Below are 27,753 nucleotides of genomic sequence, written 5' to 3'. Positions count from 1 at the left end.
GTGTGTGTGTGTGTGTGTGTGTGTGTGTGTGTGTGTGTGTGTGTGTGTGTGTGTGTGTGTGTGTGTGTGTGTATACATGTGCAGCCTAAATAAATATTTCATCATTTTGTGCTTTACTATTCTGTTTTACCCGTCGTGTTCAAAGCCTTTTTTAAGTTTGTCCTTTTGTCCTCCCTGGTTTTTCTTCCACGGTCTCAAAGTCTGGTTGTAATTTATTTTTCAAACTTATCTTGTACCCATAAAATGAGTCGTATATGGAACAGAAATACAGTGGCATTTGATAGCAGCCACACCCCGTTTCCTTCCCATGTCCCATTTCAAAAGCAGGGGCTCAGTATGAATATAGGAAACAGGGCTAAACCCAGATCACTACTCCAGCAGTCAGCACTATTTTCAGAGCTGAGAGCTGTCCGACCACTCAGGAATCAAAGCCAACACGTCTACATAAGCTAAGCAGCAGCACACACCACGCTCCCTCTTACGAGTTAAAGCACTGAGACATTTCACACAGTTAATCATCATCTCTCTGCACAGACAGTCTTCCCAAAGCGCTGGCAGTGCTTTGAGTGTAGCATTTCAGAGACAGTTTTAAGAGCGCTGTCGTCCTCTCTTGGCTCCCGTCTCCCCTCTGCTCCTCATTGTCTGCATCAGTCAGCCCTCGTAGAGCAGCTGTCCACTCGCCTGTCCCATGTCAGCTCCCTTTCAGCACTCGGTAAACGATACTGATGATGACAGTGATGCACAGCCTGCTGCAGTTAGCTCCTTCCCTTCTGTGAGGTGCTTTTGTATTTGCAGTTTGGCTTTGGAGATTAAAATCCCTATCAAACAAATCTGATACACTTGAATATAGTTTTTGGTGTAGTTATCTTAAGCTTTGCTGCTTTGTATTCTCTGCCTGTTTATCTTTTTGATGGAATGCCAGAATTACAATGATGCAAGCAGCCTGTATTTGAGATATTTTTAAACTTCTTTACTCCTGGGATGCAATGCATTGTGTCTCTCTGAAGAATCTTCCACCACTGCAAAGTGCGTGTGACTACATTTGTATAAATGCCTGCTTTATTTGCTGCTGTAGCGAGCGTTCCAGCCAGTGAAACAGAATCTGTGAACACAGAGAATCAGAACGGCGAGGAAGAAAAGACGCCATGCTGCGGACCTCTGTGGTGAGAATGCACAGCACTTTGCAAACCAAACCTTTTTGAAATACAGCACCACTGTTATAACATTATATTTCAATACATGAGATTTCTGTCAGTTGTGTGATTTTTGCTTCAGTTTCTTAAAAAATATCGGTCTCTGACTTCACAGGCTGTCAGTACAGCGATGACACAATTTGTTCTCTATGTGCTTTCTCAACCTTTTCATTTGTGGCTAAAGCGAACAACGTACTTAATATGTTTTTGTTTTCTTCCAAACTCATTATGCTACTGACTTTTGCGCTGCATACTGTTTAGGTTGTTGTCAGTGAACTCTACTAATCAGTCTATGTCTCTGACAAAGTTCTGCTACAACCTGTATTTGTAAACTTTGACTTCTTCTTTCTTTTAGTCAGAAAATTTCCAAGTCAAAATTCAGGTCAGTATATTTGCATGTTTCTGTTACTAGAGCTTCAATGATTCATCGAATAATTGATTAATTGATCAAGAGAAAACTATTTTGAAAATTGTTTGGAGTCATTTTTTAAATAAAACATGCTAAAACTGTGTGATTCCAGCGTGTTAAATGTGAATATTTTCCAGTTTCCTTAGTCCTCCCTGATAATAAAGTAAATATCTTCTTGTATTGCACTGTTGGTGAGGACAAAACAAGACATTTGAGGCTGCACCTTGAACTTTGGGAAACACAAATATATATATATATTTTTGACCAGTTTCTGATATTTTAAAGACCAAACAACTAATTAATTAATCGAAAAAACATTGGCTGCGAGGAAAATAATTGTTACTTGCAGCTCTAGCTGTTACTATAAAGTTTGGTGCCTGCATTAGATTATACAGATGTGTGTGCTTAGCTTTCATTTTACTGTATTTTTAATGAGACTTTACAGGAATGATAAATCAAGAGCTTTTATAAAGTCAGCATGTAGCACAGGGTATTTTTAGAGAACAGCCTCACACAGTATTTTTCAGCTCACTTACTGTACAGTATGACTTGCAAAAATATATTGATGCAGTTCCCTTGTGGTTCGTCTCCCGTACTTCACTGCGTTCTTATTATTAATGGGCACAAACTTTAGAGATTTTCCTTTAAAAACACTCGTATGCATTTATTGCATTGTGTAGACATTTTTAATCCATGTAATTACATCTTGTGTTTTTAAAATCTATTTGTTTGCAGAATAAGTCACACTAAAGTCATTCTTCGTACTGAAATTGTTCCCTCCTCCTGCAGTCGGCGCTGGCGCCGTTGGAACAGATTCTGCCGCAGGAAGTGCCGGTTGGCTGTCAAGTCGGTGCCTTTCTATTGGCTGGTCATCATCCTGGTGTTCCTCAACACCCTCACCATATCATCAGAGCATTACAACCAGCCTATGTGGCTGACACAAGTGCAGGGTACGAATTGCACTGCAGTACACACGAACATGGTTGAATTTGTGAATATGTGTTAGTTAGTAGAATATCTCAACCCCCTAACCCCCCCCCCCCCACACACACACACACACACATCTCTATACTCATAAAACACTGCAGTTATTTGAATACGAATGTATCCCATGATTCTCAATTATCATGTGTATTTTGAGAGAGATCCATGATCAGATACAAATTTAATTTAATTTAATTTAATTTAATACAATTTAAAATGTAATTAAATTTTATATCAATTATAGCTAAACAAATCTCAGCACTGTCTAATGCGTCACACTAAACATTACATGGACTGTATCTTTCCTTTTATTTGTGTGTTTTTAATGACTTTTTCTCTGCTTTTCAGATGTGGCCAACAAGGTGCTGCTAGCCCTGTTCACCTGTGAAATGTTGGTGAAAATGTACAGTCTTGGGCTACAGGCCTATTTTGTTTCACTGTTCAACCGCTTCGACTGCTTCGTGGTGTGCGGAGGAATCACTGAAACTATTCTGGTGGAGCTGGAAATCATGTCTCCACTCGGTATCTCTGTGTTCCGCTGCGTCCGCCTGCTGAGGATCTTCAAGGTCACTCGGTAAGACTGTTACCATGCTGTGTGTGTGTTTGTGTGCATGGGTTCACAGTACGGTTCATGAGCTGTTCGGTTAATCTCTCCTTCTCTCTCTCGGTCAACCTTTCTTTGTAGACACTGGCAGTCTCTGAGTAACCTGGTGGCGTCGCTACTCAACTCAATGAAGTCTATTGCTTCCTTGCTGCTGCTGCTCTTCCTCTTCATCATCATCTTTTCCCTGCTGGGCATGCAGGTGTTTGGAGGAAAGTTTAACTTTGACGAAACCCAGACAAAGAGGAGCACCTTTGACAACTTCCCCCAAGCCCTTCTCACTGTGTTTCAGGTATCCACAGTGCAACGACACAACAACAGATCACTGTCGCACCCATCTGAGTGTCGAACACCAAACATTCAGCAGTTATACCTCTTGGTGGCAAACGTGCTGAAACTGCAGATAAAATAAGAAAACTGTGTTGTTTGTACAAACAGATGTAAAATATTTATGTCATGAGACTGTCAAAGGCAAATTCTGAAAGGAACAGAGCTACACAGATAAATCAGCCAGGCCGATACACAGTGTCAGCCGACATGATCTCACTGCAGATATTTTTTATGTAAATGTTGATGTTGAGAGGTAACAAAAGGCTGCAAGACATAATAGAACGTTTAACTTGTCATTGTAGGGAAAGCACTGGTGTACTAATGATGGCTGCATTCCATTCACAGTAGGGCTGCTCCAGCTTTTGTGCATTTCGGTTCACTGTTTTAGCTTTTTGGGACACTTAATGGAACTCAGTCATCATTAATAGACTTGTGCATTCCCTGCTGTGACAAGTCAAAATGTCTATTGTGCAAAAAGTCTGTTATGAAAAGATTCAAAATCAAGATTTTTGTTTATTTTATGTTTATGTAAAAAAAAAAAAAAAAAAAAAAATGTCATCAGCTGTTAAGATGTCATCATTAGATTTTTGGGTATCTCAGGTATCAATACTAGTTTCACCCTCAAAAGCTGTTCAGGCTGTAAGGAATAACCCTTGGATGAATGCAATCCTGGTGCCAGAACACAGGACATGTAATTTTGAATCTGTTCTCCGTCTGACTGAGTCCTCGTGATTTTAATTTGGTCAAAAGTTCCAAAAAATGTGTTAGTATAAACTATATTTTTTGGCCCTGAGATTCCCATCTTTCCCCAGAGTATCACTGCCCATTTATTGCAGATGAAACGGTTTTCTTTCTGCCATGCGAAGAAATTGCTATGTTTGTGAAAAAAAATATTATGATCCATTCAGATCCTGACTGGAGAAGACTGGAACGCTGTAATGTATGATGGGATCATGGCGTATGGAGGCCCTTCATCCTCTGGGATGATCGTGTGCTTTTACTTCATCATCCTCTTCATCTGTGGAAACTGTATCCTCGCGCACACTGACACATCTGTCGCTGCTCCAGACATTAAAGTTGTTTGTATTTCATGATCTGTTGTGTTTGACATAGACAGAGGAGCGTATCCTCCAAGTATGTGGTATTTGTTAGTTACTTTTAGCGATTGAGTTGTTCTTTACTGAACACTTTGCTCAGATATCCTCCTGAATGTCTTCTTGGCTATTGCTGTGGACAACTTGGCAGATGCAGAATCCCTCAACACAGACGAAGGAGACAAAAAAGGGTGACGACTTGAACTTTCTCCGTCTCTCTGTGACAAAAATATTGAATGTTGAAACTCCATTCTGTTCATTACAGGGACAAAAAGGATGATGAGAAAGAAGAAAAGGTATGCTTTGATTTCTTTTAAACAGTCAAACATAAAGTCACTTATCTGTACAGTTTGAGAAGTTCCGTGCGCCGACACGTTTCACATTTTCGATTGTTCTGTAAGGAGGAGGAGGAGGAGATCGACGACACTGCGGCGGAGGAGGAGGACCCAGAAGTTCCATCAGGGCCTCGGCCGGTCATCTCCGACCTGGTAAAGAAGGAGAAGATCACTCCTATCCCAGAGGGAAGTGCCTTCTTCATCTTCAGCAACACAAACCCGTAAGATGCATTCTTATCACATACCGCTCACATACACACTCAGGCTCTGACAGATATCACATTGGTGTTTACATTGTATTTACTATTTCCTGCAGGTTTCGCGTGTTTTGCCACAAACTCATCAATCACCACATATTCACCAACCTCATCCTGGTGTTCATCATGCTCAGCTCCGTCTCGCTTGCTGCTGAGGATCCAATACGAAACTTTTCAGCTCGCAATATTGTAAGTCTGCAAACCTTCCACAGAAATGTATTTATGACTTCAAACAAACTGTGTAGTGAAGATTTGTGGGTAAAGTAACATTATCAGTAAGTCACTTTCTGATAGTAGTGTTCGATGTGCATTTTGAGATGTCTCTAAATGACCATACTCTTGGTTTTGCATGTTTTAGCCCATTTTCTGCAACTTAATTCACATAACTACTGACCATTTTGCAAACCACACTTGACCTGAGTTTATACATTGATTTATTTCAGTAGAAGCAGTATTCATGGTGTTTCAGGAGAGAATTAAAAACTGTTTGATGTGCCATACAGAAGCAACTTCACCACCCCTGTTTTTAATGACACCGTTCTCTAAGAGGGATTTACAAAATGTTTTTGGTGCAAATCAGAATAAGTGAGGCCAAACACTAAGAATGCATTTTACTTGTTGATGGGATTTCTATATTATATTTATCTATAATAGGATCCCCGTGACCCTGTTCAGGATAAACCGGGTGGATGAATGGGTATTAATAGGATGTCATCTGATAAATAACATCAAGTTACTTGTGTAAAAAATACATTTTCCTTTTGTGTGTTTTAGGTTTGGTCAAGCATAACATATAGAAGGAGAAATAGAGAGAACAAATAGTTCAGACGAGAGTTCCTTTATCCAAATACTTTATCCTCTCCTTAACATTAAATCTGCCTTGACTGGCAAAGATTACTTGCAGTTTATTTGCCAAAACATACATTCATTATTATTGTCAGAACAAAGATCGTTCCTGTCACGACACCAGGATAAATGCTTGAAAATATGTGTCCACATTTAAAGGTGGCATGTGGTCACCTTGTTCCTTATGGTCTGTTCTATCATTTAAGATTTAGAGATCAGTTACTCAACAGCACCCTTTTACATCTAAAACACTACTAAACTCTCATCATCTTTTTCATTTGAACTCTTTTGCTTCTTCTCCAACGTTGCCTGTGAATGCAGTGTTTTTTAGCAGTAAACTCACACAGTGTTGAACTTTCTGCTTATAAAATTGTGTCTGCATGAAATCATCTGAGATTCATATGCTTCACAAAAATGTAAGGAAACAAGTACTTTATCTCAAGCTACTGGATGGTTTCTGAATGTTGATTTCCAATCTCATTTTGACACAAATTGAAACACCCCGGCTCCTGCAAGGTGTGAAAAAATATTATGAGCTAAAACAGGCAAAAACTCCAGTACGGTTCAGTAAGTATGTGTTATTGTCCATTTATTGTATGGATTTTATGATCACTGTGCTTAAGTCCATGAAAGAGGACCTATTATGCTTGTCTGTATTTTCTGTCAGCTATGATGATACAACTTGGGATGTTCACATTAAACTTGGCCAGAGTTTCAAATATTGAGGTAAACGTATGTAAAAGTCATTCCACTAAAAAAAAAAAAAAACGTGTTTCAAGCTTCACACTGCTCTGAATGCTCAGTTTGTTCTGAGCTGATGTCAGCTTCTCACTGATTTCTTTATAAAGTCAATTGCTTTTGGCACAGCACGCCAAGAACTATAGACAGACCATGCAGGAAGATATTATAATTTAGAGTTGTAGAATACAGTAGAAAAAAAGTTTACCAGCACATTTGCTGCACATAGAAATGACTAATGTACTATTAACATAAATATATATGGGTCAAACTTTTTATATGGCTTGTGATTGGACCTTACTATGTAAAGGGCCGTCAGATGACATATATTGTCATTTAGCGCTACATAAATAATATTGAAAGTGATTGAAAGTCTGCATCACACAATAAGCTAGTAACAGGCAGGACACTTCCCCAAACATCCTGCTGTAAACTTTGGTGCTGTGGATGTTTGTTCTGTCCACGTTCCTTTTTCAGATCAGATCTGGACTGAATGGATGCATTTAAGAAATCATGCCAGTACATTTACTGTTTCCTTCTGGTACCTCCACACCGGCATAAAGACAAGGAAGGTGTAATAAGCACTATGCTGCCCAAAGACTGTATGAAAAAGTGGACGTAGCTTCTAGGCCTGAAAAATTAGGCCAATGCGGAAGTGCCTTAAACTGCAATACCACCGAAGGCCACATGGGGTTAGCGCCAAAAAGGCTCCTGCTCCTTAGGCTCCTATTCAACTTCTTTCATGAAATACAAAGTCTATAAATTTTTTCCACAAGTTATATCTGTTTCCTTCACTTAAGTAACGCCTTCTTATTAGTTTTCTGTCAGTCCATCTGAAAATAATCCTGTTATTAAGTAGATATCAGGCCTCAGAAAGTGATATATTTGTAGGTGTGTGACTGTTTGATTGACAGGCCTATCGTGCAGTCAGGTTTCCTCTATGGATGTGCAGGGCGTAGTGTCCTCAGGTTTCCAATCAGATCAAGTCAGATTCACTGTTCACTCTTCTCCACCTCGTCCAAATATTGTCACTTCTGGCTTCAAACCGCTCCATGATGGTAATGGCCAAAATCCCAACTCGAGGCTTCAGAACAGCACTTCACAAATCAATGGGTAGCGTAACAGTTGGTGGCCGCTCAGCAGGCTTCCTGGAAATTGGCCAATCAGAAGAAAATGGGCCTTTAAAGGAGGTGGGCCTTAAAGGGACAGGAGATAAAATGGCTTGTTTCAGACAGAGGATGAACTAAGGGGCTACGTAAAGGTCAGAGAGAACACAGTTTTTGAACTGATACTCGGAGAGCTGCTTTAGTGGAGTCCTAGAATATTTCAAAACTGTGAAAAGAAATTTGCATAATAGGTCCCCTTTATTTGAGTGAATTAACTTTTTGGCAAGTGGTTAGAGTTTACTTTTTGAGGTTTACTCTAACAAACTCTTTCCAAGAAATGCTTTAATCTTTCTTTCCTTACATCTTGTTTATGATGTATGAAGCTGCACAATGAACTGTCTTTGTTAAACATCTACGTTGCTTTTTGCAGATACTTGGTTACTTTGACTATGCTTTCACGGCTATCTTTACTGTTGAGATCGTGTTGAAGGTAAATGCCCTGTGTCCCCTGTCCGTGCTGTGACTAACCACACCCCAGTAACACTCCAAACGTCTCGTTGCCTTCCAGGTCCTAGGCTATGCAGATTATGTCTTCACTAGTATGTTTACATTTGAGATCGTATTGAAGGTAACCCCTTAAATGACAACGAGAGCCTTGCTGCATTCTCTCCTTGTGTGTCACCTGCCACTCAGTACAACCTGGCTTGTTTGTTTCCTTTCTCTTATTTTCATGGCACCTCTTTTAAAAAGCAAAACAAAAACAAAAATATTGGCGTTATTAGTCTCTACTTTGCACACACTAACACAAAAGAGACAATTTGTTCAAATTACACGAATCAAAGAACTCCTGTTGGGGGAAGGAAACATCACATCAACATTGCATTATACTCACATGGGTGTCACGTCATTCGGGCAGTCATCGCTGAAATGATTTTGATGATGCAGATATGTAAAAAAAAAAAAAAAAAAAAAAAAAAATGATGCAACCCTCTGTGCGATGCAACACAATTTAATGGGCTGTTCAGACATTGTGATGGCATTGGCTGAAGTTGAGTTTGAGGTCATCTTCAGGGTGGTGTTCAAAAAGTGTAAAGTCAACTCCAGTCAAAGCTGAGTCCATGCCTCTCGTACTGACTGCTCTTCAGATTACCCATAAAAGAGGGGGCAAAACCAACCATGTTCCTGCCGAGCATGGTTCAGTCTGCTTTCCCTGACTGAGCGCATAGAAATGTGGAGTTGTCTCCGCAGCTATTTGGGCAAAAACCTGCCAGGTCCACTGCTGTTTGACTCTAAATTCTCCAGTGCTCTCAGTTAGCGCTCTCCTCTCTTCATCTCCCTGCGGGGCTCCACATTTACATGCACTCGGAAAATGAATCCTTTAATTTTATTATTTGAAGAAGAGTTATTTTGGCCGGTTTTTCTTCTCTGCCTGCTGAACTCTGAAGTTTTAATTGGGAGCTGCTTCCCCTTATTCTGAACTATTAAAGAACATAATGGAATGTGCTTTAAGATGACGGTCCACATGAATGTGACAGTAAGGCCATTTCTACTTTCCAATCACTATAACTAGAGCTCTTCCAGGTAGTAAATATCCCTGACATCATGGCAACAAAATGCATGTTTTATTGCCTCATCCCATAGTTGATTGTGAAATGAATGACTTACTACTACATTCATGTAGTTAAGGGCTGTGGGGGTGGCGGTGGTAGATTTAGCCTCTTGTTTCACTGCTCTGAACTCGCCACCCCGAATCAGAGTGATCTACAAGAGTGTGGAGACGTGTGCGCGTGTGTGTTTGACTGCAATGTAGTGAGTGCTGAGAATATGTTTTTCCTATTTAACATGTTTGTGTGTGTGTGTGTGTGTGTGTGTGTGTGTGTGTGTGTGTGTGTGTGTGTGTGTGTGTGTGTGTGTGTGTGTGTGTGTGTGTGTGTGTGTGTGTGTGTGTGTGTGTGTGTGTGTGTGTGTGTGTGTGTGTGTGTGTGTGTGTGTGTGTGTGTGTGTGTGTAGCGCACGTTGGTTGAAATACTTGTTTTTTTTCTTTGCCATTTGCTCCTCTAACTTCTTCTGTCCTCTCCTTAGATGACGACATATGGAGCTTTTCTCCATAAAGGAGCATTCTGTAGGAATTACTTCAACCTCCTGGACCTGTTGGTGGTGGGAGTTTCTCTCGTCTCCTTTGGAATTCAGTGAGTACAGAAAAACACGCAGTACCTAGTAACAGATGAGGAAGCAAACGTGACGTTTGATAAACAAGAACTCAAAGTCTTTGCACAACTCTGATGTGACTGTATGTAATGAATGAATAAAAAGGAGACTCGCAGAGGTGAAAAGGGAGACTGGAACCTCAGAACCTCTGTCTTCAAAGCAGATGATCTCCTCAGTGTTTCATGTTATTTTTTTTCTGGTTTTGTACGTCACCATAGTACAATCTTTGCTGCCTCTCTCTTTTTCATTCACTTGTGCCTTCAGCTTGTTTGACCACACTCGCTCTTTTTATCACTCTTTTCAGATTAGGCAGAACTTTGTTTTCAGTAAACTTTAAAACAGATGCTCTACCCTTGTCCTAGTATTCAATAAAATGGTTGTATGAATGAAGCTATACAAAAGTTTGACATCAACAGTCAGTGCTGCAAACAAACAGACAGCTGTCTGGAATTCCTTCCTCTGTTGATGATTCTGTGTTAAATTTACATACAAGTTAAGTTAGTTCCTAGAAGGGTCTTGGGCTTCTGAAAAAGTTTACATTTGTCTACTTCCCTGTCACTGACATTAAACCATTTTTTTTCACTGCTCAGATCGTCTGCCATCTCTGTGGTGAAGATTCTTAGGGTCCTTCGAGTTCTTCGACCCCTGAGGGCCATCAATAGGGCCAAAGGCCTGAAGGTGGGAACTCAGGACCTTCTGCAGCTTGTCCACAATCATGACCACAATCTCAGACTCCACTTGTTAACATTTTGATCTCTCTGTCTTACAGCACGTTGTACAGTGTGTGTTTGTGGCCATCAGAACCATCGGTAACATTATGATCGTCACCACTCTGCTTCAGTTCATGTTTGCCTGTATAGGCGTGCAGCTATTTAAGGTCAGCAGCACTGAGCTTGAAATTTGTTTGAGTTTTTTTATTATTAATTTTTATTATCATTACACATAAAGCCAAACATGAAAAAAAATGCATTATCATCATAAACACATTTATTTTCCTCCCCAGGGAAAGTTCTATCGCTGCACAGACGAAGCTAAATCCAACTCAGAAGAGTGCAAGTTAGTTTCACTTCTCTTTTTCCTACCTGGGAAATGATTTGCATTTACCATCCCAGATTGGTCTTTACTGTTCATGCGCCTTGTCATTTTCTCATAGGGGCACCTACATCCTGTATAAGGAGGGAGATGTGAACCAGCCAACCATCCACAAACGATTGTGGCACAACAGTGAATTCAACTTTGACAATGTCCTCATGGCCATGATGGCTCTGTTCACTGTGTCCACATTTGAAGGCTGGCCTTCGTAAGATTTAAACCTTTTACCTCGCATGTTAAAGCTTTGAAATGAAAAGTTAGATGTTCACGCTGCTGCTGTTCACACATAGATTCAGCTCGAGGTGCTTAAAGTGCACTGAGAGACACAGATGATAACTGTATAGAGAAAGTTTTTTTTTTTTTTTTTTTTTTCATCTGAATCACAAGCTGCCCTCCTTTACATGTCTCCTCAGGTTACTGTACAAGGCCATCGACTCCAACAGGGAAAACCTCGGTCCCATTTACAACTACCGTGTGGAAATTTCCATCTTCTTCATCATCTACATCATTATCATCGCTTTCTTTATGATGAACATCTTCGTAGGTTTTGTGATCGTCACATTTCAGGAACAAGGAGAGAAAGAGTACAAAAACTGTGAGCTCGACAAGAACCAGGTGAGAGTCATCAGGTTCACAAAATGTGGCTTAAAATAAACTGATATGAAACATTTTGATGTGCACTGAAAATGCTATAATGCATAGTTGTTTTTTCTTTTTTCTTTTTTATTTTATCTTTCTTTTCTTTTTTTTTTTTTTTAAATTTATTTCACAGAAAAGCTTGTAGGCTACAGTGGGTCTCTTGACCTATGTGAAAATAAGCACCAGTTGTTCCAGTTCAAAAATACCCAACTTGGCAACTAAAATCCTAACACTGATTACCACCATTACATTGTTAACCTCGTGGCTCATTACAATAGCTAAGGGTGGCTTGGATCCAGTCTCAAGAGTGTTGTTAACTGAGCGTTAAAACCTACTTTGTGTTTGTCTGTGCAGCGTCAGTGCGTGGAGTACGCGCTGAAGGCACGTCCACTGAGGAGGTACATCCCCAAGAACCCGTACCAGTACAAGTTCTGGTATGTGGTAAACTCCACTGGGTTTGAGTACATCATGTTTGTGCTCATCATGCTCAACACACTCTGCCTGGCTGTACAGGTAAGAAGTCAAGTAGTTACATGACTGACTGACAAAATCAGTATCTGCTTAAGAGAAGGTGATCATGAGTCATACTATAATTATTTGTTGCAAAAGAAAACATCACACATATTCATCAAAATGTGTGTTTGTTGATGATCATTTAGTTTGAAAACGGGTTACAAAAAAGTTTTCAGGTTAAAAGTACTTCTTAGTAGGTGGACGTTATAGTGATATGAGTAATTAAAACTACTTTTATAATGTTTTAAAATATTCTAAATATGTACTCTCAAAACATCTGAAGATTCCTTTGAATCTATTCATAAGTATTAAACATAAAGTCATCATTAGTACAGATACAACTGTCTCGAAAAAGTTATTTTGTTATCAGTAGCCACTAGGTCTGTATCTGCCTCTCTGCCATAGTTATATTAGCATTTTATGGTATGTTGAAATTTAGATTTTAACATCCCCAGTGGCAGTACCATAAAAGACATGGTGGGACACAGCAATGCAAGCAGAAGGAGGATGAAAAGATAAAGGCTTTTGTCTAATTACAGTTTTCCTGTTGTTTTACTTTTCCTTTATTTTAACCAGCATCCTTGTTTTGTTTAAAATTAATTTGATGCATATTAAAATACTAATGCAGCACCCTTCTCCTAAGTTTTTTTTAAAACTCTGTCTCTCCATCTGCCTCTGCAGCACTACGGCCAGTCGGCACTTTTTAACTATGTCATGGACATTCTCAACATGGTCTTCACTACTGTTTTCACTGTGGAAATGGTTCTCAAACTCATTGCTTTCAAACCCAGGGTAAGTCGACAGCATGTGGCTTCACACACAACACAAAAATACATCCAACTGATACACACAAGTGACATAGCTTTATTTGTTCAAGGAATTATTGGACATTTTGAAAAAAATATTTATTTTTAACTTTAACACCGATGGTTAAAGTGCAGAGGAAGGTCGATACCACTTGGCACACGATGTCTGTGTGCTAAATGTAGAAATAAATCAAGCAGTCGCTTTGCTCAGCATAAAGACTGTTAAATCTGGTGAAACAGCCAACCTCACTGTCTAATGGTAAAACAAAATCCATCTACCAGCACCTCTAAAGACCATCAGGGAACAAGTTATATCTCTTTTATTTACTCAAGACTCCAGAAAGTCCCCTTTTAAAGTGACTGCTAAGCTAAGCTGAGAGTGATATCCATCTTCTTATGGATACATCCTCACTAATACATTTACATTTTATAACACATAACTTTTGCTATGTTTACGTCTTGCGTTCACACTAATGACACATTTTTGAACACCTAAAACTGAGGCTTTTAAATACACTGATGACCCCCGTTTTAGTTTGAATACACTGGGATTGTGTTTTATTTGGAAGTGTCAGAAACAGAGACTTTTATAAACGATGACACAGACACCCCTCCTGATTGAGTCAGTCACAATGTGTTCTTTCCTAATTTGTCACGCCCCCATCACGTGACCCCTTTTCCTGAAGAATATAAACTACATGGATTTACAGGTGTTTGCTGACCTTATTGTCTGTACTAGCAGCTGTTGGGCAGTTAAATTCTGTTTTACAATGCTGCTACTGCCTACATGTGCAGGAGGCAAGCTATTATTTAAGCCACAATTCCAGTGTTCTGCAGCGTTATGAGCCCGACATGGAGTCCCGGTGTTGTACCGTGTTTAGTGACCGATCAGACTGTGTTACCTGCCCTGATATTCTTACCCTAATTATCTCATCTTGCCTGAACCCAACCAATTTAACCAACTCTGCGGGTCACAGAATCTGATGGGTCACCAAATACAGTGCATCACAGGTTTTAGGGGGCATGCCCAGTGTACATTTGTTGTCATGTGATGTTTGTTTTCAGGCGTGTTAGTATGGACAGAGATTTTTGTTTTAAATGGTGCTAAAACACTCAAATGTACTGAGATCGTTTTCAGTTTAAAACATCGTACTGTTATATCTTAGATATTAGATATCTTGGCGTAGATGTAACTTATCTCTCAAGCTCTCAGGAATATTTCACAAAATGTCAAACTATTCCTATAATGTAAACATGTGAACACTAATGAGTTAGGGAATGTTTTTCATTTTCCTCTGAATCCAACCACCTGGCTGACAGCTCTGTGTTGAGAAGAAGGACAGGATCCTAGTAAGAGAAACAGTGTGGAGTGCAGTGCTGACTTTATTAAAAATAATTCCTTATTATAGTGTTTTTTTATACATGGTATTTACATGAATTTGTCGCAGATCTAGTACTTTGCAGTTCAAACAGTCTATATTTCAATGCACTATAATCACGAGCCCTTCAGCTGAAGTAGCCAGCAGGGGTTCCTCTGTGTTTAAAATAAGCAACATGAGTGGATTTAAATTTCAGTGTAAGAGTAAAGCTTCTTTGTTTTTGCTAATATTACGTTCAACTCGCCCTTCACTCGCCCACCCTTACTCAGGGATATTTTGGGGATGCCTGGAATGTGTTCGACGCCCTGGTTGTGATTGGCAGCATAGTAGACATTGTTCTCAGTGAGATTGATGTAAGTAAGCTCAGCTACACCTGGCCTCACTGCTCTTTGACCTCTTTCCATTCAGGCCACCTTGGCAGCATGTCTCAATGGCAGGACTCCGATATCTGTCTTTTTATCTGATCTCTTTTAATACTTTCTTTCATTTTTCTCTTTCCCTGCCATTTCATTACAACTTTTGTCTCGTTTCCTCTCTCCCTTTCATTTTCTTCTCTTCTCTAATTACATGTCTGACTTTCCCCCATCCTTCTCTTCTTTCTCTTTCATTCCCATCTTCCCCCTTACATGTAACATCATGCAATAACAGCACTATTTCGCTGATGCTTGGAACACATTTGATGCCTTAATTGTTGTTGGTAGCGTCGTCGATATTGCTATCACTGAAGTTAATGTAAGTACAACTCTTTTCTGACTCCCAAGTTGAACTGAAGGCTTACAGGAAAGCCACATGGCAAGAGACACTATTATTACTTTGACATTAAATATCCTCTACTTGCAGCCTCCACTTTAACATGTGAACTATTAAAATCAGGTTAGCATGTTGATCATCAATTTAGCATTATGAATTTGCAATGTTGTTGGTAGATTGTAGTTCCATTGGCTTTTTTTTGTAAAGCTTCAGTTTGACTTTGATGTCAATGTTCTTGTCATTAGTGCTGCATTAACACTGAATTGATCTAAATCTGTCCTGTTGGAATTTTGCTTCTTCAACACAGTGACAATAACAAATGTAGGTTTCAGCAGGATATCATGACAGAATTTTTGATGAACATGCTGATTGTTTACCATTGAACATAGCAGTGTCAAAAACAGGAGTTGCTCACATTTCTTTGTGAACTGAGGCCTGTATTTGTTTCAGAGGAGGATGGTTCATGATGTGGTTGTCTAATTCTTACTCTTGTCCATTTTGTTTCCATAGAAACTTGTAGAGGCAAGTATGGCAATGAACAAAAATGTTGTGTGTGTAACCTGTTGTTGATAACAACTTTATCTTTGGGACCCCTTTACAGTGGATTAAAAACAAAATAATTCATGTTTTATCAACTAGGGCAAAAATAGATTTCTGTAATTTTGCAGTTCAGTTGCAGTTTTAATTGAAATCTTATTTCACTATTGATAAAAGTCAGTCACTTAGAAAATGCATGTCAAGGTTCTATGAAATATTGAATGATTGCATCTCTACTTCAATCAATTACAAAACCAACCAAATACTCTTTTCTTTATGGCTTTCCTCTGCACAAAAGTACATAAAACAAAGACTACATGTCTATTTTTTTCTTTTGGTCCTTTGTATTTAACTATTACAAAAATGGTCAAAGAAATTAAGGCTCTTACACCATTGGATCTTAAACCCAGCACAAAGTGCTGCTATTTTCAGACCAACACAGCTGTCATTTTCCTGTCTAGCGTCCACGTCATTTAAAAAGCAAAGGTACTTGTGCCCATCAAAGCATCCATGGGCATGCTGATCTTAAAACAAAGTGTTATCAGGAGCGTTGCTGTCTTGAGGCAAAGACAAGCTATTACGTGATTAATGGACAAAAACCTGGTCTTAATTCAGTGGGGCAGTAGTTTACTGTTATTTTAGGGGGCATTATTAAGATAGTAATATGCACCCAAATAGGCAGATGCACACCGTGCATACACTCTGCTTGTCTGACACACAGGGACATGGAGCAGCACATATATGCAAAAGATTAGAAATTAAAAGATTACAATGTGCAAGTGCACTTGACTTTATCAGGGAATGGGAGAGGATTTGTTTATTTCATGCTACAACCGAAACACACCAATTATGAACTAAGAGACTAAGTATAAGCCCCTTTGAACTGCGCTTAGATTATCCACTGTTAAACCAGCAAAAGTTGATTTGGACACAGCCTAAAACACTTTGCTTTAGTCAGTGCGCTTAGATCTTTAACAAAGAACCGTTAAAGTTTAAGTTTCAAGCAATCTCCAGCAATCATGAAAGACAATATTTTACATTTCTGAGGAATAATTATGGTGATGATGGCTCTTGCTAAAGGGGCAGTGTAGCGTAGACTTACTGCTCAATCTGACGCTCCTTCCCCCTCCTGAGTGCTCTCATGTCTGAGCTGCAGTGCTGTTTTTCTGGAGTAATAGTTCATGTTCTCAGTGTTTTCTCAGTTTGTGTTCCAAAATGTGTGTCTGCATGAGTGTATAAACAAGCATAAACTTTGTTTCAAACATAAGGTGGTGGTGTGTTTTTAGGTCACATATTGTTATGCATGTGTGTTTTTTTTGTGTACAGTTTGTATGTCCGGTTGTATGTATGAGTGTATGCAGTGGTATGTGTGTTGTGAATGTTAGGGACATGATGTTGATTTCACAAGGGCTTTCATTGTGGTTCTTTGATGCACCTTTCATGACATTTATTTCTGATCGCATTGCATGTGTGTTGTTGTCCAGATATTCATTATTATACTGTCAATTCAATCATAACAGCTGATCTGCTATGAGTGTAATTTTTAAGTTTTTGCTACTTGCTTGCCATTTCAGTCATGAGTCGTGTGATTGTTTAGATTTTCAGCTCTCCAAATGCATGCTGGGAAGTCAGTCATTCACCTCATTCCCTAACATCCTCTCCATGTCCCACCTCTCGCAGATGGCGCTTGGTCACCCACTCCATTCCCCTCCGGTCAGTTTTTTTCCACCAAGCCTTGTGAAGTTTGCCCCTTTTTTTGCTTGCTATACCCCTGAGTTTACTTCCAGACAGAATGGCCCTGGAGCTCAGAGCTTCTTCTCCTACACAACAATAAGGGCAGTTTTCAACTAGAATCTATGACGCTCAATCTCTTTGAGATTTTTAAAAAGGTCATTATTTGCTTTCCTTAAAGTTGTGTAGGCATCTGTGGCTTCACATACAGCTGATGTAATGCATAAATAATTAGGCAAAGGTCATGTTGTGTCATGTTGTGACCTGGAAGAAAATCAAAGCATTTTTAGCAAATAAAACTTAGGCTTCAGTAATAGTCCTCAAGTTAAATAAAAAAATCTAAGCATCATTTCACCAGTAAGAATATACATTAATCAGTTAAGAAGGCTGTGTGATCAAAAAATTAATTGGCAGATCAGAAGAAAACTAAATCAGTCCTGATTTTGTATATTTACAGTGATGGTGCTTTAAAAAAAATTTCCCCTCGGGGATTAATAAAGTAAATACCTACCTACCTAATGCAGCTGAGTTTGAGGTTCTTTGATGATCTTGTGTTTGTGTCTCTGTGAGTGATTGTCACTGTGTTTTGTTCTGTCTTCCTGTAGTGAGCTCTTAAAGCTCAGAATGGAGCTCATGTGTAGCGCAGGTGTGTAGACTCCAGTCAGGTGCATGAACACTTCCACAGTAACTCTCTCCCTCTTTACACCTCTCTGCCTTTCCTCCTCCTAATATTCCAGTATGGCTCGAAGTGTCTGGTTTTATTTATTCTCCCGGGATCGGTCTCTATTGCTGGTTTCCTCCTCCTCCTCCTCCTCCCCTCTCTCTGTCTTTTTCTCTTCCCTTCCTGTCCTTCATTTTACGTCTTTCTGCACCGGACTGTGAGAGTGCCCTGCAATGGCAGTTTTGTTGCAGGGCACTGGTGACATGCATGAGTTGCTGCATTGCTATGACTTTACCACTGGCTCCACATCATTCAATTGTCTTGCGTGTGCGTGCAGTGCTTCCCCAGCAACGTGGCAATGCTGAACGCATGCTCCATCAGTGCTGTGGCCAGGATTACCTAAAGAACCTCCTCAAGCTAATTCTACATATTTTTTTTTAATCATTTCTGCTCATTCTGCACCTCATACTGACGGTTTGAGACGTATTGTGCCGAGGGATTTGAATGTAGCCATATCTGTCTGGAGTATCCTTCTGATATTACTCTTTTCAGGATCAAACTAAGCCCTTTCTTTTGCTGTAGAATCACATTATTATGATACAGGCTCAGCATAACCACCACCACTATGACTGATGTTTCTTTTTTATTTTGCTCCTGGATATTCCCTGTGTACAAATGCTCGCTGATTACCACTGATATCCTACAATATAATGTATTGTTAATGACGCGAATTGCAAACAACAAATATGTGTGGGTGTGAATCTGTGTGAGCGACTGTGTATTGAATTTTTTTTAAGGTGCACAAGCTCTTTTGGTCAGCGAGCATTTTCCTTTTTTCTAAATATTTGGTTTAAATTGTTACAAAGAGAATGGGCATCCTACATGCAAGCCAGTCTTTTTATTGGTGTCATAAATAATGCATTATGCACACAATGTATGATTTTTGTCCTGTCAAGTCATATGTTGATGTGTATTTGCCTGAATCTGAAGCCTACAGGGTGTACGATGAGAGAGTTTAAGCTCTGTACGAATAGATGGTGCTTTTACCACAACATAAAGTCATAACATTTGTTATGTCAGTTAATCAGCTGCTCATTAACATTGTGGAAAGCTTGCCAAAGACATCTCACCATAAAATCCTTTGAGTCCCATTAGTAATGACCATTATACCGGGGGAGTGATAAAGTTGTGTCATACATGTTGATAAGTATTTTAAGTAATTTCATGTTGTTCGTCAGTCTCACATACTGTTGTAAAGTCTCACGTAGAAATGTTAAACTGTACACTTGTTGTGTGGCAGTCTCTTAAAGTGTTCAGATAATGTTTAATGTCTGTCATTATAATAAGTGTACGTAGACAGTGGTAAGTGAATGTCTGTCTCTGTCATAGTTAAACCATAAGACAGTTTTGTCTTGTCAACAAGATGAGTAGTGACTCTGTTCTGTCTGCGTCTTGACTGACGCGTGCCAGCGTTGTGTGACAAAAAACTTTTCAAATGTAATGTTTATGTGTTTGGCCAAATGTGTGTGAGACCTGCGGGCTCTGTGCAAGTCATTAATACAGGTCTTTGATTTTAAAGCCAACGGAGACTCCTCAGGTGGATGAGCAGGGGGTAAGATGCTCCGCCCCCTACCCCCTTGTCAGGGCCATGTCATGTTTGGATTTGCATTTCTTTGTTTGGTATTCTGTTGTTTCTTCTATGATCTCTTGCTTATTTCAATTCCATTTATGTTATCATGTTAAGGTTTCCATTCTCTCTATTTTTTTGTTCTGGTTTCTCACATTTGTTTTGTCAGTTCATTTGCTTTTCATTTTCCTGAACGTTTGGAGTTATTTTCAAGAAGAGTGTGTCACTCAAACGTGACGCTTGTTTCCTGTTAGGTGGGAGCGGTCTTGAGCCGCTCTTCACGTTTGTACTGTTGACACTGCTACATGGTCTCTGCCACCATTCTTGCGTGGGGTAGTGACTCATGGATGACCCCTGGGATCAGGTCACCCAACTTTGACCTGTGAACCTCCCGGCCGACCCGTTCGGGTTGGTCCCACTGTGACTCCGCATGCAGTGACTCTGGATTGAGGGTGCCATGCTTGTGCAGATGTGTCCTGTCAAGTATGGCAAGGTTTTCTCCAGCATGCTTGCCTCCTTGCTTCCTTCCCTTTAGGTCTGTACAGTAACAGGGAACCTGACAGTGCTTTGGACACAGACTAACAGAAACATATCAGCTGCAGCTACACTGCTTTAGAGACTCTACTCAATTGTGTTTTTAGAACATGTCTAAAGTCTAGTTTTGAATATGCTGTTTAAGGTAACAACAATTTGAATGTTTAAAGAACAGAACAAAATTATAATCTATGCTCAAATATAAAGTTTTCCATGATGTAAAGATGCAGTGCTGCGTTCCCAGCCCATATGTATCTGGTACTGAGGTTTCAGTGCAGACCTCATCATTCTCATGAAGCTCGGAAGGTGATCTGTGTTCACTATATACTCTGTGGCTCTGCTGTCATCTGACTCCGGACTCTTTCTCTGCAGAACACGGAGGACAGTGCTCGCATCTCTATCACCTTCTTTCGTCTGTTTCGAGTCATGCGGCTGGTCAAACTCCTCAGCAGAGGGGAGGGCATTCGCACCCTGCTTTGGACTTTCATCAAGTCCTTCCAGGTGAGGCGTCGTACAATTACCTGATTATCTGACTGAAAAATTAGTCTCTCGTATTAACCTTTTTCTACTTCCTTCTTGTATTTGCCTGAAGGCTCTGCCATATGTTGCTCTTCTGATAGCCATGCTGTTCTTCATCTACGCTGTCATTGGCATGCAGGTTGGTAGCTAAATATACATGTATTTTCACTCAGTCTTACCTGTGTTGATAAGGTTGCAGTTGTATTCACACAGGCCATTTTTTCTGCTTCAGGTGTTTGGAAAGATCGCCATGGTGGACGGCACCCACATAAACAGAAACAACAACTTCCAGACCTTCCCCCAGGCTGTGCTCCTTCTCTTTAGGTTTGGAGAAATTTTGTATAATCAGAAAATGTTATTTGTTTTTAAACTTCTGCGTGATTAATTTGTGCCTGATCTCCTTGTCTGTTCGCCAGGTGTGCCACTGGTGAAGCATGGCAAGAGATCATGTTGGCCTGCATGCCGGGGAAACTATGTGACCCAGAGTCCGACTACAATCCTGGGGAGGAGATGACGTGTGGCAGTGGATTTGCAATAATTTACTTCATCACCTTCTACATGCTCTGCGCTTTTTTGGTATGCAAAAAAAAAAGCAATACAACTGTGATGGGAATATTATTGATTATTTCCTTAATTGTGCCTAGTTTTGCATTACTGCAATTTCTCTCACACCACCATCACTAAAGCAACATATAGTCGTCATTGACATTTTACATGACTATCTTTCAACACAGTAAAAGTTTGGTTGATGTAGATTCTTGCTCTACAATAAATTCACTCATGCAACTTTATGATATCCCATAAACAATGTACCTCCAAATAATCAGAAGTAAACAAACTGGCAACCCGAAATTGGCCACGACCAAATAAACGTCTGTACAATCAACATAAAACATGTTAAGAGAAAATAACAAGCAAAACAACACTACAGTAGAAATGTCCTTCCTTTGAAATATAACAGGCACCACTAATGCCACAACAATATGTCTATGTTTATGGTTTTAAAGTTGTTTGTGGTGATTCCTCCAATGTGCGAGACTCATGGAAAACAGTTTGTCTCATAAAATCATAAATATATCAACACTTCTAACCTTTTCTTGAACTTGCAGATTATCAATTTGTTTGTGGCTGTCATCATGGACAACTTTGACTATCTGACACGTGATTGGTCCATTCTTGGTCCCCACCACCTCGATGAATTCAAGAGGATTTGGTCAGAGTACGATCCTGAGGCTAAGTATGTGTTTTATGACTTTTCTGAAAAAGTTTATCAGTTTATCTGCAGTTATTTGACTATGTTTTTTTGTTTACTTGTTTTTCTCTTATGTAGAGGCAGAATTAAACATCTGGATGTTGTAACCCTTCTTCGTCGTATTCAGCCACCTCTTGGCTTTGGCAAATTGTGTCCTCACAGAGTGGCTTGCAAGGTCTCTTTTCCTCCCTTCTTATTTTGCCTCATTTACAAATTTCAGACAGATAAAAATCATCATCTATCAGGCCTCTTCTACTACATTAAAGGCTTTTAATTTATGTCTTCTTTTAGAGGTTGGTAGCCATGAACATGCCTCTGAACAGTGACGGCACCGTCATGTTTAACGCCACTTTGTTTGCACTGGTGCGCACAGCCTTGAAGATCAAAACAGAAGGTATGAACTAAATATGAATCACATCATATTACAATGCTCTTAAAAAAAAAAAAAGACATAAAATATTCTTCTGATGCATTCACTGGGACTATTGTTTTGTTTTAGCTGTAAAGATGATCTTGCATGAATTTAAAATGGCTGCGAACTGCAGTGCTGGGTTCTCAGAGATGTTTGTTTCCCTGTGGTGCAGGTAATCTAGAGCAGGCCAACGAAGAGCTGCGAGCTGTCATCAAGAAAATCTGGAAGAGAACCAGCATGAAGCTGCTGGATCAAGTAGTGCCTCCTGCTGGTGGTTAGTGGAATCAGCGCCTCTCTGTCAATAAAATCACACACACCTCCTAGTGTTTCTATTACAGTATCATATTATAGTATGACACACAAACCAAGCTAAAGCAGCCTGCACAGTATCACGCACACACACGCGCATACACACACACACACACACACACACACACACACACACACACACACACACACACACACACACACACACACACACACACACACACACACACACACACACACACACACACACACACACACACACACACACACCATATGCTGCCATGCTGTTCACATGTAATTACTCCAAAATACTTTATCGTGACTACATGCTTACTCACCACACACACTCAGACAGTTTCACACTCATGTAAAGCTGTATCGTGCTGTTTTTGCTCTGCTCATCTTCTCCTCGTTACCCCCTCAGCAGTGTGTTTTTTTTATCTGTGTGTATCTGGTCCACACTCCTCCCTCCTGCCCTGGATGCTGATGGAGGCCACTATCTGCTGGGCTTTGGGCGTGCATGGCGTCGTAGACAACTGTGCAAGTGCATGCTCTGTCTTTCTCTCTATTATCTCTGCCTTTCCTTCTTCATCTGTCTCCTCTTTCTTCTTCTCTGACGCTCTCTGTTTGCCTCTGTTAGTCTCTCGCCTCGTCTCAATGCTTGAGCTTTTACAGCTTAGTCTCCTCACACTTTTATATCTCTGTGTCCAAAACTCTGAAGCACTTCAGAATATTCTGAAGCAGTTCTGTTTTAGGGTGGTGGCATGGAACTAGTGTTGCCTCTCTCTCCGATCTCTGTCCCCAGCGTGCTTGTTCAAAGTGATTCAGACGACCCCTGCTTCAGAATGATTCTCGCGCACTCTTGCACTCATTCTTCACATAAACAAAAACAAAGCGGACAAATATACATGCAAAAACACACTCATACGCATCTTCAACTGGAGTATATACTGATTAGCATACATCATATGAGCACAAACAGATGAACTTACACAAACACACTGACTTGTATGATGCATACTGTAGATATGCTTGCTTGCATGTGCTAAAGTAGTAAATTAAATTGCATTCTTGGACATTTAAGAAAGAATTTGTTCCAAACACTCTCTAAACTAAAATGTTAAAGAATTTGAACAAAAGTGCCTCAAAGATAAATTAATGGCATTTGTTTATGATCGATATTATCTAAAACATTTAAAAGTATCTCTTTGCAGCTGTGTCACAACCAATTCTATAGATTTAAAATCATCAGTATTTTTCATTATTTATGTTTTTGTCTCTTTTATCTCAATTCTGCTCATTCTGTCATTCATCTTCTTTTGAGGAAGGGACAGCTCACATTACTTACAGCTTGAGTGGGTCATATTAATACTGTATGTTTTTGAACATTAATTCCTCCAATTATATCTGACTAACTTATCATCAAATATACATAATAATGTAGAAAATACAAACAAACTCAAAGTGAAGGAATTTTTGGCTATTTTCATTTTGTGTCTTTTTTTAAAAAAATAAACCAAAGATCCTAGGTGGTGCAGATTGAGGTACAGTATATACACCATCAAGATGGATGTATATAATTTGGATTTGGTTGATTGAGGTGAAAGAGGTGATGGACCCACACTTTGAAAGAACGACGGAGGAGGAGAGTCTCTCCTTCTCCTACCCAGAGTGCTGTGTGTAGTAACCTGCTGACACAGGAAGCATTTGTGTGGTCTGTTCACTCAGATGATGAGGTAACCGTGGGGAAGTTCTATGCCACCTTCCTGATACAGGACTACTTTAGGAAATTCAAGAAACGTAAAGAGGAAGGCCTGGTGGGTGCTCACCCCTCCCAGAACAACACAGCCATTGCTTTACAGGTGAGTCCCGCAGTGCTCATGTGTGTCTCTTAAGATTGTGCAGTGTGTTACCTTTGAGCAAGGAAGGAGAGAGATTGACGAATGGATGTATGGGCATTATAATGTTGTTAAGTCTCTAACACGTCTTTGTGCATTTCATTCAAATATCATCAAGTGTGCTAATGTTATGGTTTATGATCCAGCAGGGCGTTCATGAACTTGGTGTACAGTATGAATCTGTTACTGTGATTGAAATGTGTCCCATGTGTGGATTTGGTATCTGTGTCTTTGTGTCTGTAAATATCATAGATGTTGATGTTAAGCATGTTTCATTGTCTCCTGCCACCATTTCATGTGTTTTCTGTACATTATAATTCACGACTCATGAATTTCACATTCAAAGCTTGTTGCCCTTTCTGTTACCTTATAATGAACGATATATGGCTTCAACATACCCCCATATATCACTGTCAGGCAGTAAACATGACCAACATCTAGTTTCTTTATAATGTAGTGTTTATATGTTGTTCTAAGTTGGTTATGTAAACCTACAAAGGAAAGGACAGGAAAAAAAGTGATTAATTTTTTTCCCCACAAAGCAACAGCAAAAACACTCTCAGCACAGCTGGATGTTACAGAAGACATTTCAGCTAAATGATACTCACAGTAGGTTGCATTCAGGAGAGCACATCTGTCTGTCTCTGTGTTCTCATCTCTCACAGTCTGTCAGTACCGTAAATGTCAGGTGCGCATAGCACAGGTGCGTGTATGTTCAGTATGTGTGGTGGTTGTGACTGTCATGATGTCAGATCTCGTACTGTGAGTTGTGAGATGAAGGTCCCAGCCGTAGCGCTTAGCCCTCTTGTTGTCATGGTTACAGGCTGGCCTTCGCACGCTGCATGATATTGGGCCCGAAATTCGCCGAGCGATATCATGTGATCTGCAAGATGACGAGCTAGTAGACTTTATTCCAGAGGAAGACGAGGAAATTTATAGGGTAACTGATTTAAATTTACACGAGAAACATGTTTGTGGCAAAATTTCAATTTGTGCTTGTTATGAATTATGCTTTTTCATGGTAATGAACACATTAAAAACGTATTTATTAAAGGGACAGAAACATTAATCAGGTAAATCTGGAGTAGATGTATTGGCTTTAAATCTTACAGCTACAATATGTAGGATTTTTTTTCATTTAATTTATTTTGGTTTTCCTCCATTTCAATTCCAACAAGCTAAACAGTGCTTTCATTTTGCTCACATAAGTCATGCCATGAACCAGCTTCTGAACTTACTTTTGCTCATGTAATTTCTGAAACGATATCAGTTCTCTTAACATCAGACTTAACATCAAAAGCACGTGTTCTGCTGTTTTGTGTGAAAGTAGGAGCTCTGGTGGTTTTACTTTGCGTGTTCCTTCACAGCGTAACGGTGGACTCTTCGGTAACCACCTCATGAACGGTGGTCATCGGCGATCCAATGGGCATCAGACCAATGCCACCCAGCGCCCCCTACAGGTGCAGCCTCCACCCCACTACGCCCACATGGAGCAGCCGGTTGGACGCCTTTCTCGAGCCAACGCAATGTCCCATCCCAACCACCATCATCACCACCACCACCATCACCACCGCCACCACAACTCCTACGGCAAGTCTCCCAAATCCACCAACATCAACCTCAACAATGCCAACGTGTCCAGTCTGCCCAACGGAGGACACCATCGCTACTACGAGCATGCACCTCCCAATGGCTACCCGGGTCTACGCAGCTCCTATTACGACTACGACAAGCCCCAGACGCCCCAGGGTCAAAGGTACCCACATACTGATCATGTTGCTCTTCTGCACAAATGATTTAAACAATGCAGAGTGAGATCTGACAGCTAAAATGTCTCATGAAATTCCTGAAGCTCTAATAAGCACCCATATTGGTGTACCCTGTGTCTCTGAGCACATTTTGTTTTGTGGTGTGGTTTTGCTCCCATAACTTGCCAAATGTTGTTTTCCATAAATGTTGAAATTATATGTGAACTAACCATGTAAAGTCACGTTAAGTTTTTTTTCCACATAAATTGTTGCAGCAGAATTTGATTGACTGCAGACAAAAAGAAAAGGTGTTCTTTGTCAACCTCTAAATCAGCTTTGTAGGGATGTAATGACAAATTTATGTTACAGTCAATTTGAGAGATGACAATGGAGTCCAAAAATGTAGGCAGACAATTATGAAACAGTAAAAAAAAACACGTATGTTTTAAGGCACAATCCATACCATGGTCTTTGCTAAGATAAAATGTATTTGTCCAAATGCCATTTATATACATTCAGTTTAACCTCCTCTTATATAAATGGACATTCTGAGAAGTACCCTTATTCAGTTTACTGCAGTTAGATGAGAATATTATAGTATGTCAGTGGTTCTCAACTTGTGAGTCAGGTCCAAAAGAGGGCTGTGGGGCTATTCTGACTGGGTGTGAATGTGTGCCTGAACACAAACAAGCTGGGCAAAAAGTCAAACCTTCATTTTAAAGTCTACCGAATGTTTGATGCTTCGCTTTTATTTTGAAGGACATACATTTTTCTAATGAGAGCTTGCATGCAGTAGCCATTTACTGTCAGCATTGTCATGACAGTTGAGACCAAAACTAACATTGTCACATCAGTAGTTAGTTCTCATGCCAGCATTTTGAAAACAGGCTTAGATAAATCTTTTTATTGAGTTTTTTATTTCATGTTTTTTAACAATGCATGAAGGCATTGTGTATTATTACACTATTTTATTTTTGTTTTTAAATTAAAGTGAATCATTTCCAACATTTGGGTCGCGACTGCATGAGTAAGGAAAAATGTGGCTTCTGAAGTTAAACCACTTGAGAACCTTTGGTATCGTTAGTTAAAAACAAATTTCCTCTTGTTCCACTGTTCACCTGAGATACTGTCTCTCGAATTTAATGCAAATAATTTAGGTTGTATGACAGCACATAACAAAAAATTGTCTGGTTAGTTTCTGTGCTCTGACGCCTTGCTGCATACAGACAACCTGAGGACATTATTTGCTGCATGAGTATCTTTCCCACAGTCAGATTTTTGAAACCT

At 39.8% G+C, this 27,753-nt stretch overlaps 1 protein-coding gene across 10 annotated transcripts in view; it reads left to right on the top strand.

Moving 5' to 3' along the window:
• Positions 1 to 27,753, top strand: part of cacna1da (calcium channel, voltage-dependent, L type, alpha 1D subunit, a) — a 65,918-nt gene that overhangs the window by 32,083 nt on the left and 6,082 nt on the right. For 4 of the 10 annotated variants that reach the window (XM_069703299.1, XM_069703297.1, XM_069703302.1 and 1 more), the window contains 32 exons: positions 1,076 to 1,163; positions 1,549 to 1,575; positions 2,392 to 2,552; positions 2,935 to 3,160; positions 3,272 to 3,479; positions 4,426 to 4,546; positions 4,715 to 4,802; positions 4,877 to 4,907; positions 5,013 to 5,167; positions 5,263 to 5,392; positions 8,462 to 8,521; positions 9,976 to 10,082; positions 10,692 to 10,779; positions 10,871 to 10,978; positions 11,105 to 11,157; positions 11,255 to 11,401; positions 11,607 to 11,808; positions 12,187 to 12,345; positions 13,027 to 13,137; positions 15,179 to 15,262; positions 19,789 to 19,821; positions 20,743 to 20,871; positions 20,963 to 21,028; positions 21,122 to 21,213; positions 21,306 to 21,465; positions 21,999 to 22,126; positions 22,220 to 22,316; positions 22,433 to 22,535; positions 22,726 to 22,827; positions 24,549 to 24,682; positions 25,542 to 25,658; positions 26,086 to 26,474. In XM_069703299.1, coding sequence (XP_069559400.1) covers positions 1,076 to 1,163; positions 1,549 to 1,575; positions 2,392 to 2,552; positions 2,935 to 3,160; positions 3,272 to 3,479; positions 4,426 to 4,546; positions 4,715 to 4,802; positions 4,877 to 4,907; positions 5,013 to 5,167; positions 5,263 to 5,392; positions 8,462 to 8,521; positions 9,976 to 10,082; positions 10,692 to 10,779; positions 10,871 to 10,978; positions 11,105 to 11,157; positions 11,255 to 11,401; positions 11,607 to 11,808; positions 12,187 to 12,345; positions 13,027 to 13,137; positions 15,179 to 15,262; positions 19,789 to 19,821; positions 20,743 to 20,871; positions 20,963 to 21,028; positions 21,122 to 21,213; positions 21,306 to 21,465; positions 21,999 to 22,126; positions 22,220 to 22,316; positions 22,433 to 22,535; positions 22,726 to 22,827; positions 24,549 to 24,682; positions 25,542 to 25,658; positions 26,086 to 26,474 — 3,904 coding nt within the window. Of the gene's footprint in view, positions 1 to 1,075; positions 1,164 to 1,548; positions 1,576 to 2,391; positions 2,553 to 2,934; positions 3,161 to 3,271; positions 3,480 to 4,425; positions 4,547 to 4,714; positions 4,803 to 4,876; positions 4,908 to 5,012; positions 5,168 to 5,262; positions 5,393 to 8,323; positions 8,384 to 8,461; positions 8,522 to 9,975; positions 10,083 to 10,691; positions 10,780 to 10,870; positions 10,979 to 11,104; positions 11,158 to 11,254; positions 11,402 to 11,606; positions 11,809 to 12,186; positions 12,346 to 13,026; positions 13,138 to 15,178; positions 15,263 to 19,788; positions 19,822 to 20,742; positions 20,872 to 20,962; positions 21,029 to 21,121; positions 21,214 to 21,305; positions 21,466 to 21,998; positions 22,127 to 22,219; positions 22,317 to 22,432; positions 22,536 to 22,725; positions 22,828 to 24,548; positions 24,683 to 25,541; positions 25,659 to 26,085; positions 26,475 to 27,753 lie in introns of all 10 variants that reach the window. The other 6 variants (XM_069703305.1, XM_069703301.1, XM_069703304.1 and 3 more) reach the window with 4 other exon arrangements.

The sequence above is a fragment of the Brachyistius frenatus genome, unplaced genomic scaffold (genome assembly GCF_029030835.1).
Source record: "Brachyistius frenatus isolate BFR_SWC_R1_liver_20210118 unplaced genomic scaffold, ASM2903083v1 Contig_45, whole genome shotgun sequence".
NCBI classification, from domain to species: Eukaryota; Metazoa; Chordata; class Actinopteri; family Embiotocidae; genus Brachyistius; species Brachyistius frenatus.
Note: the sequence above shows the minus strand (reverse complement) of the source record. Positions and strands in the feature narration are given on the sequence as shown.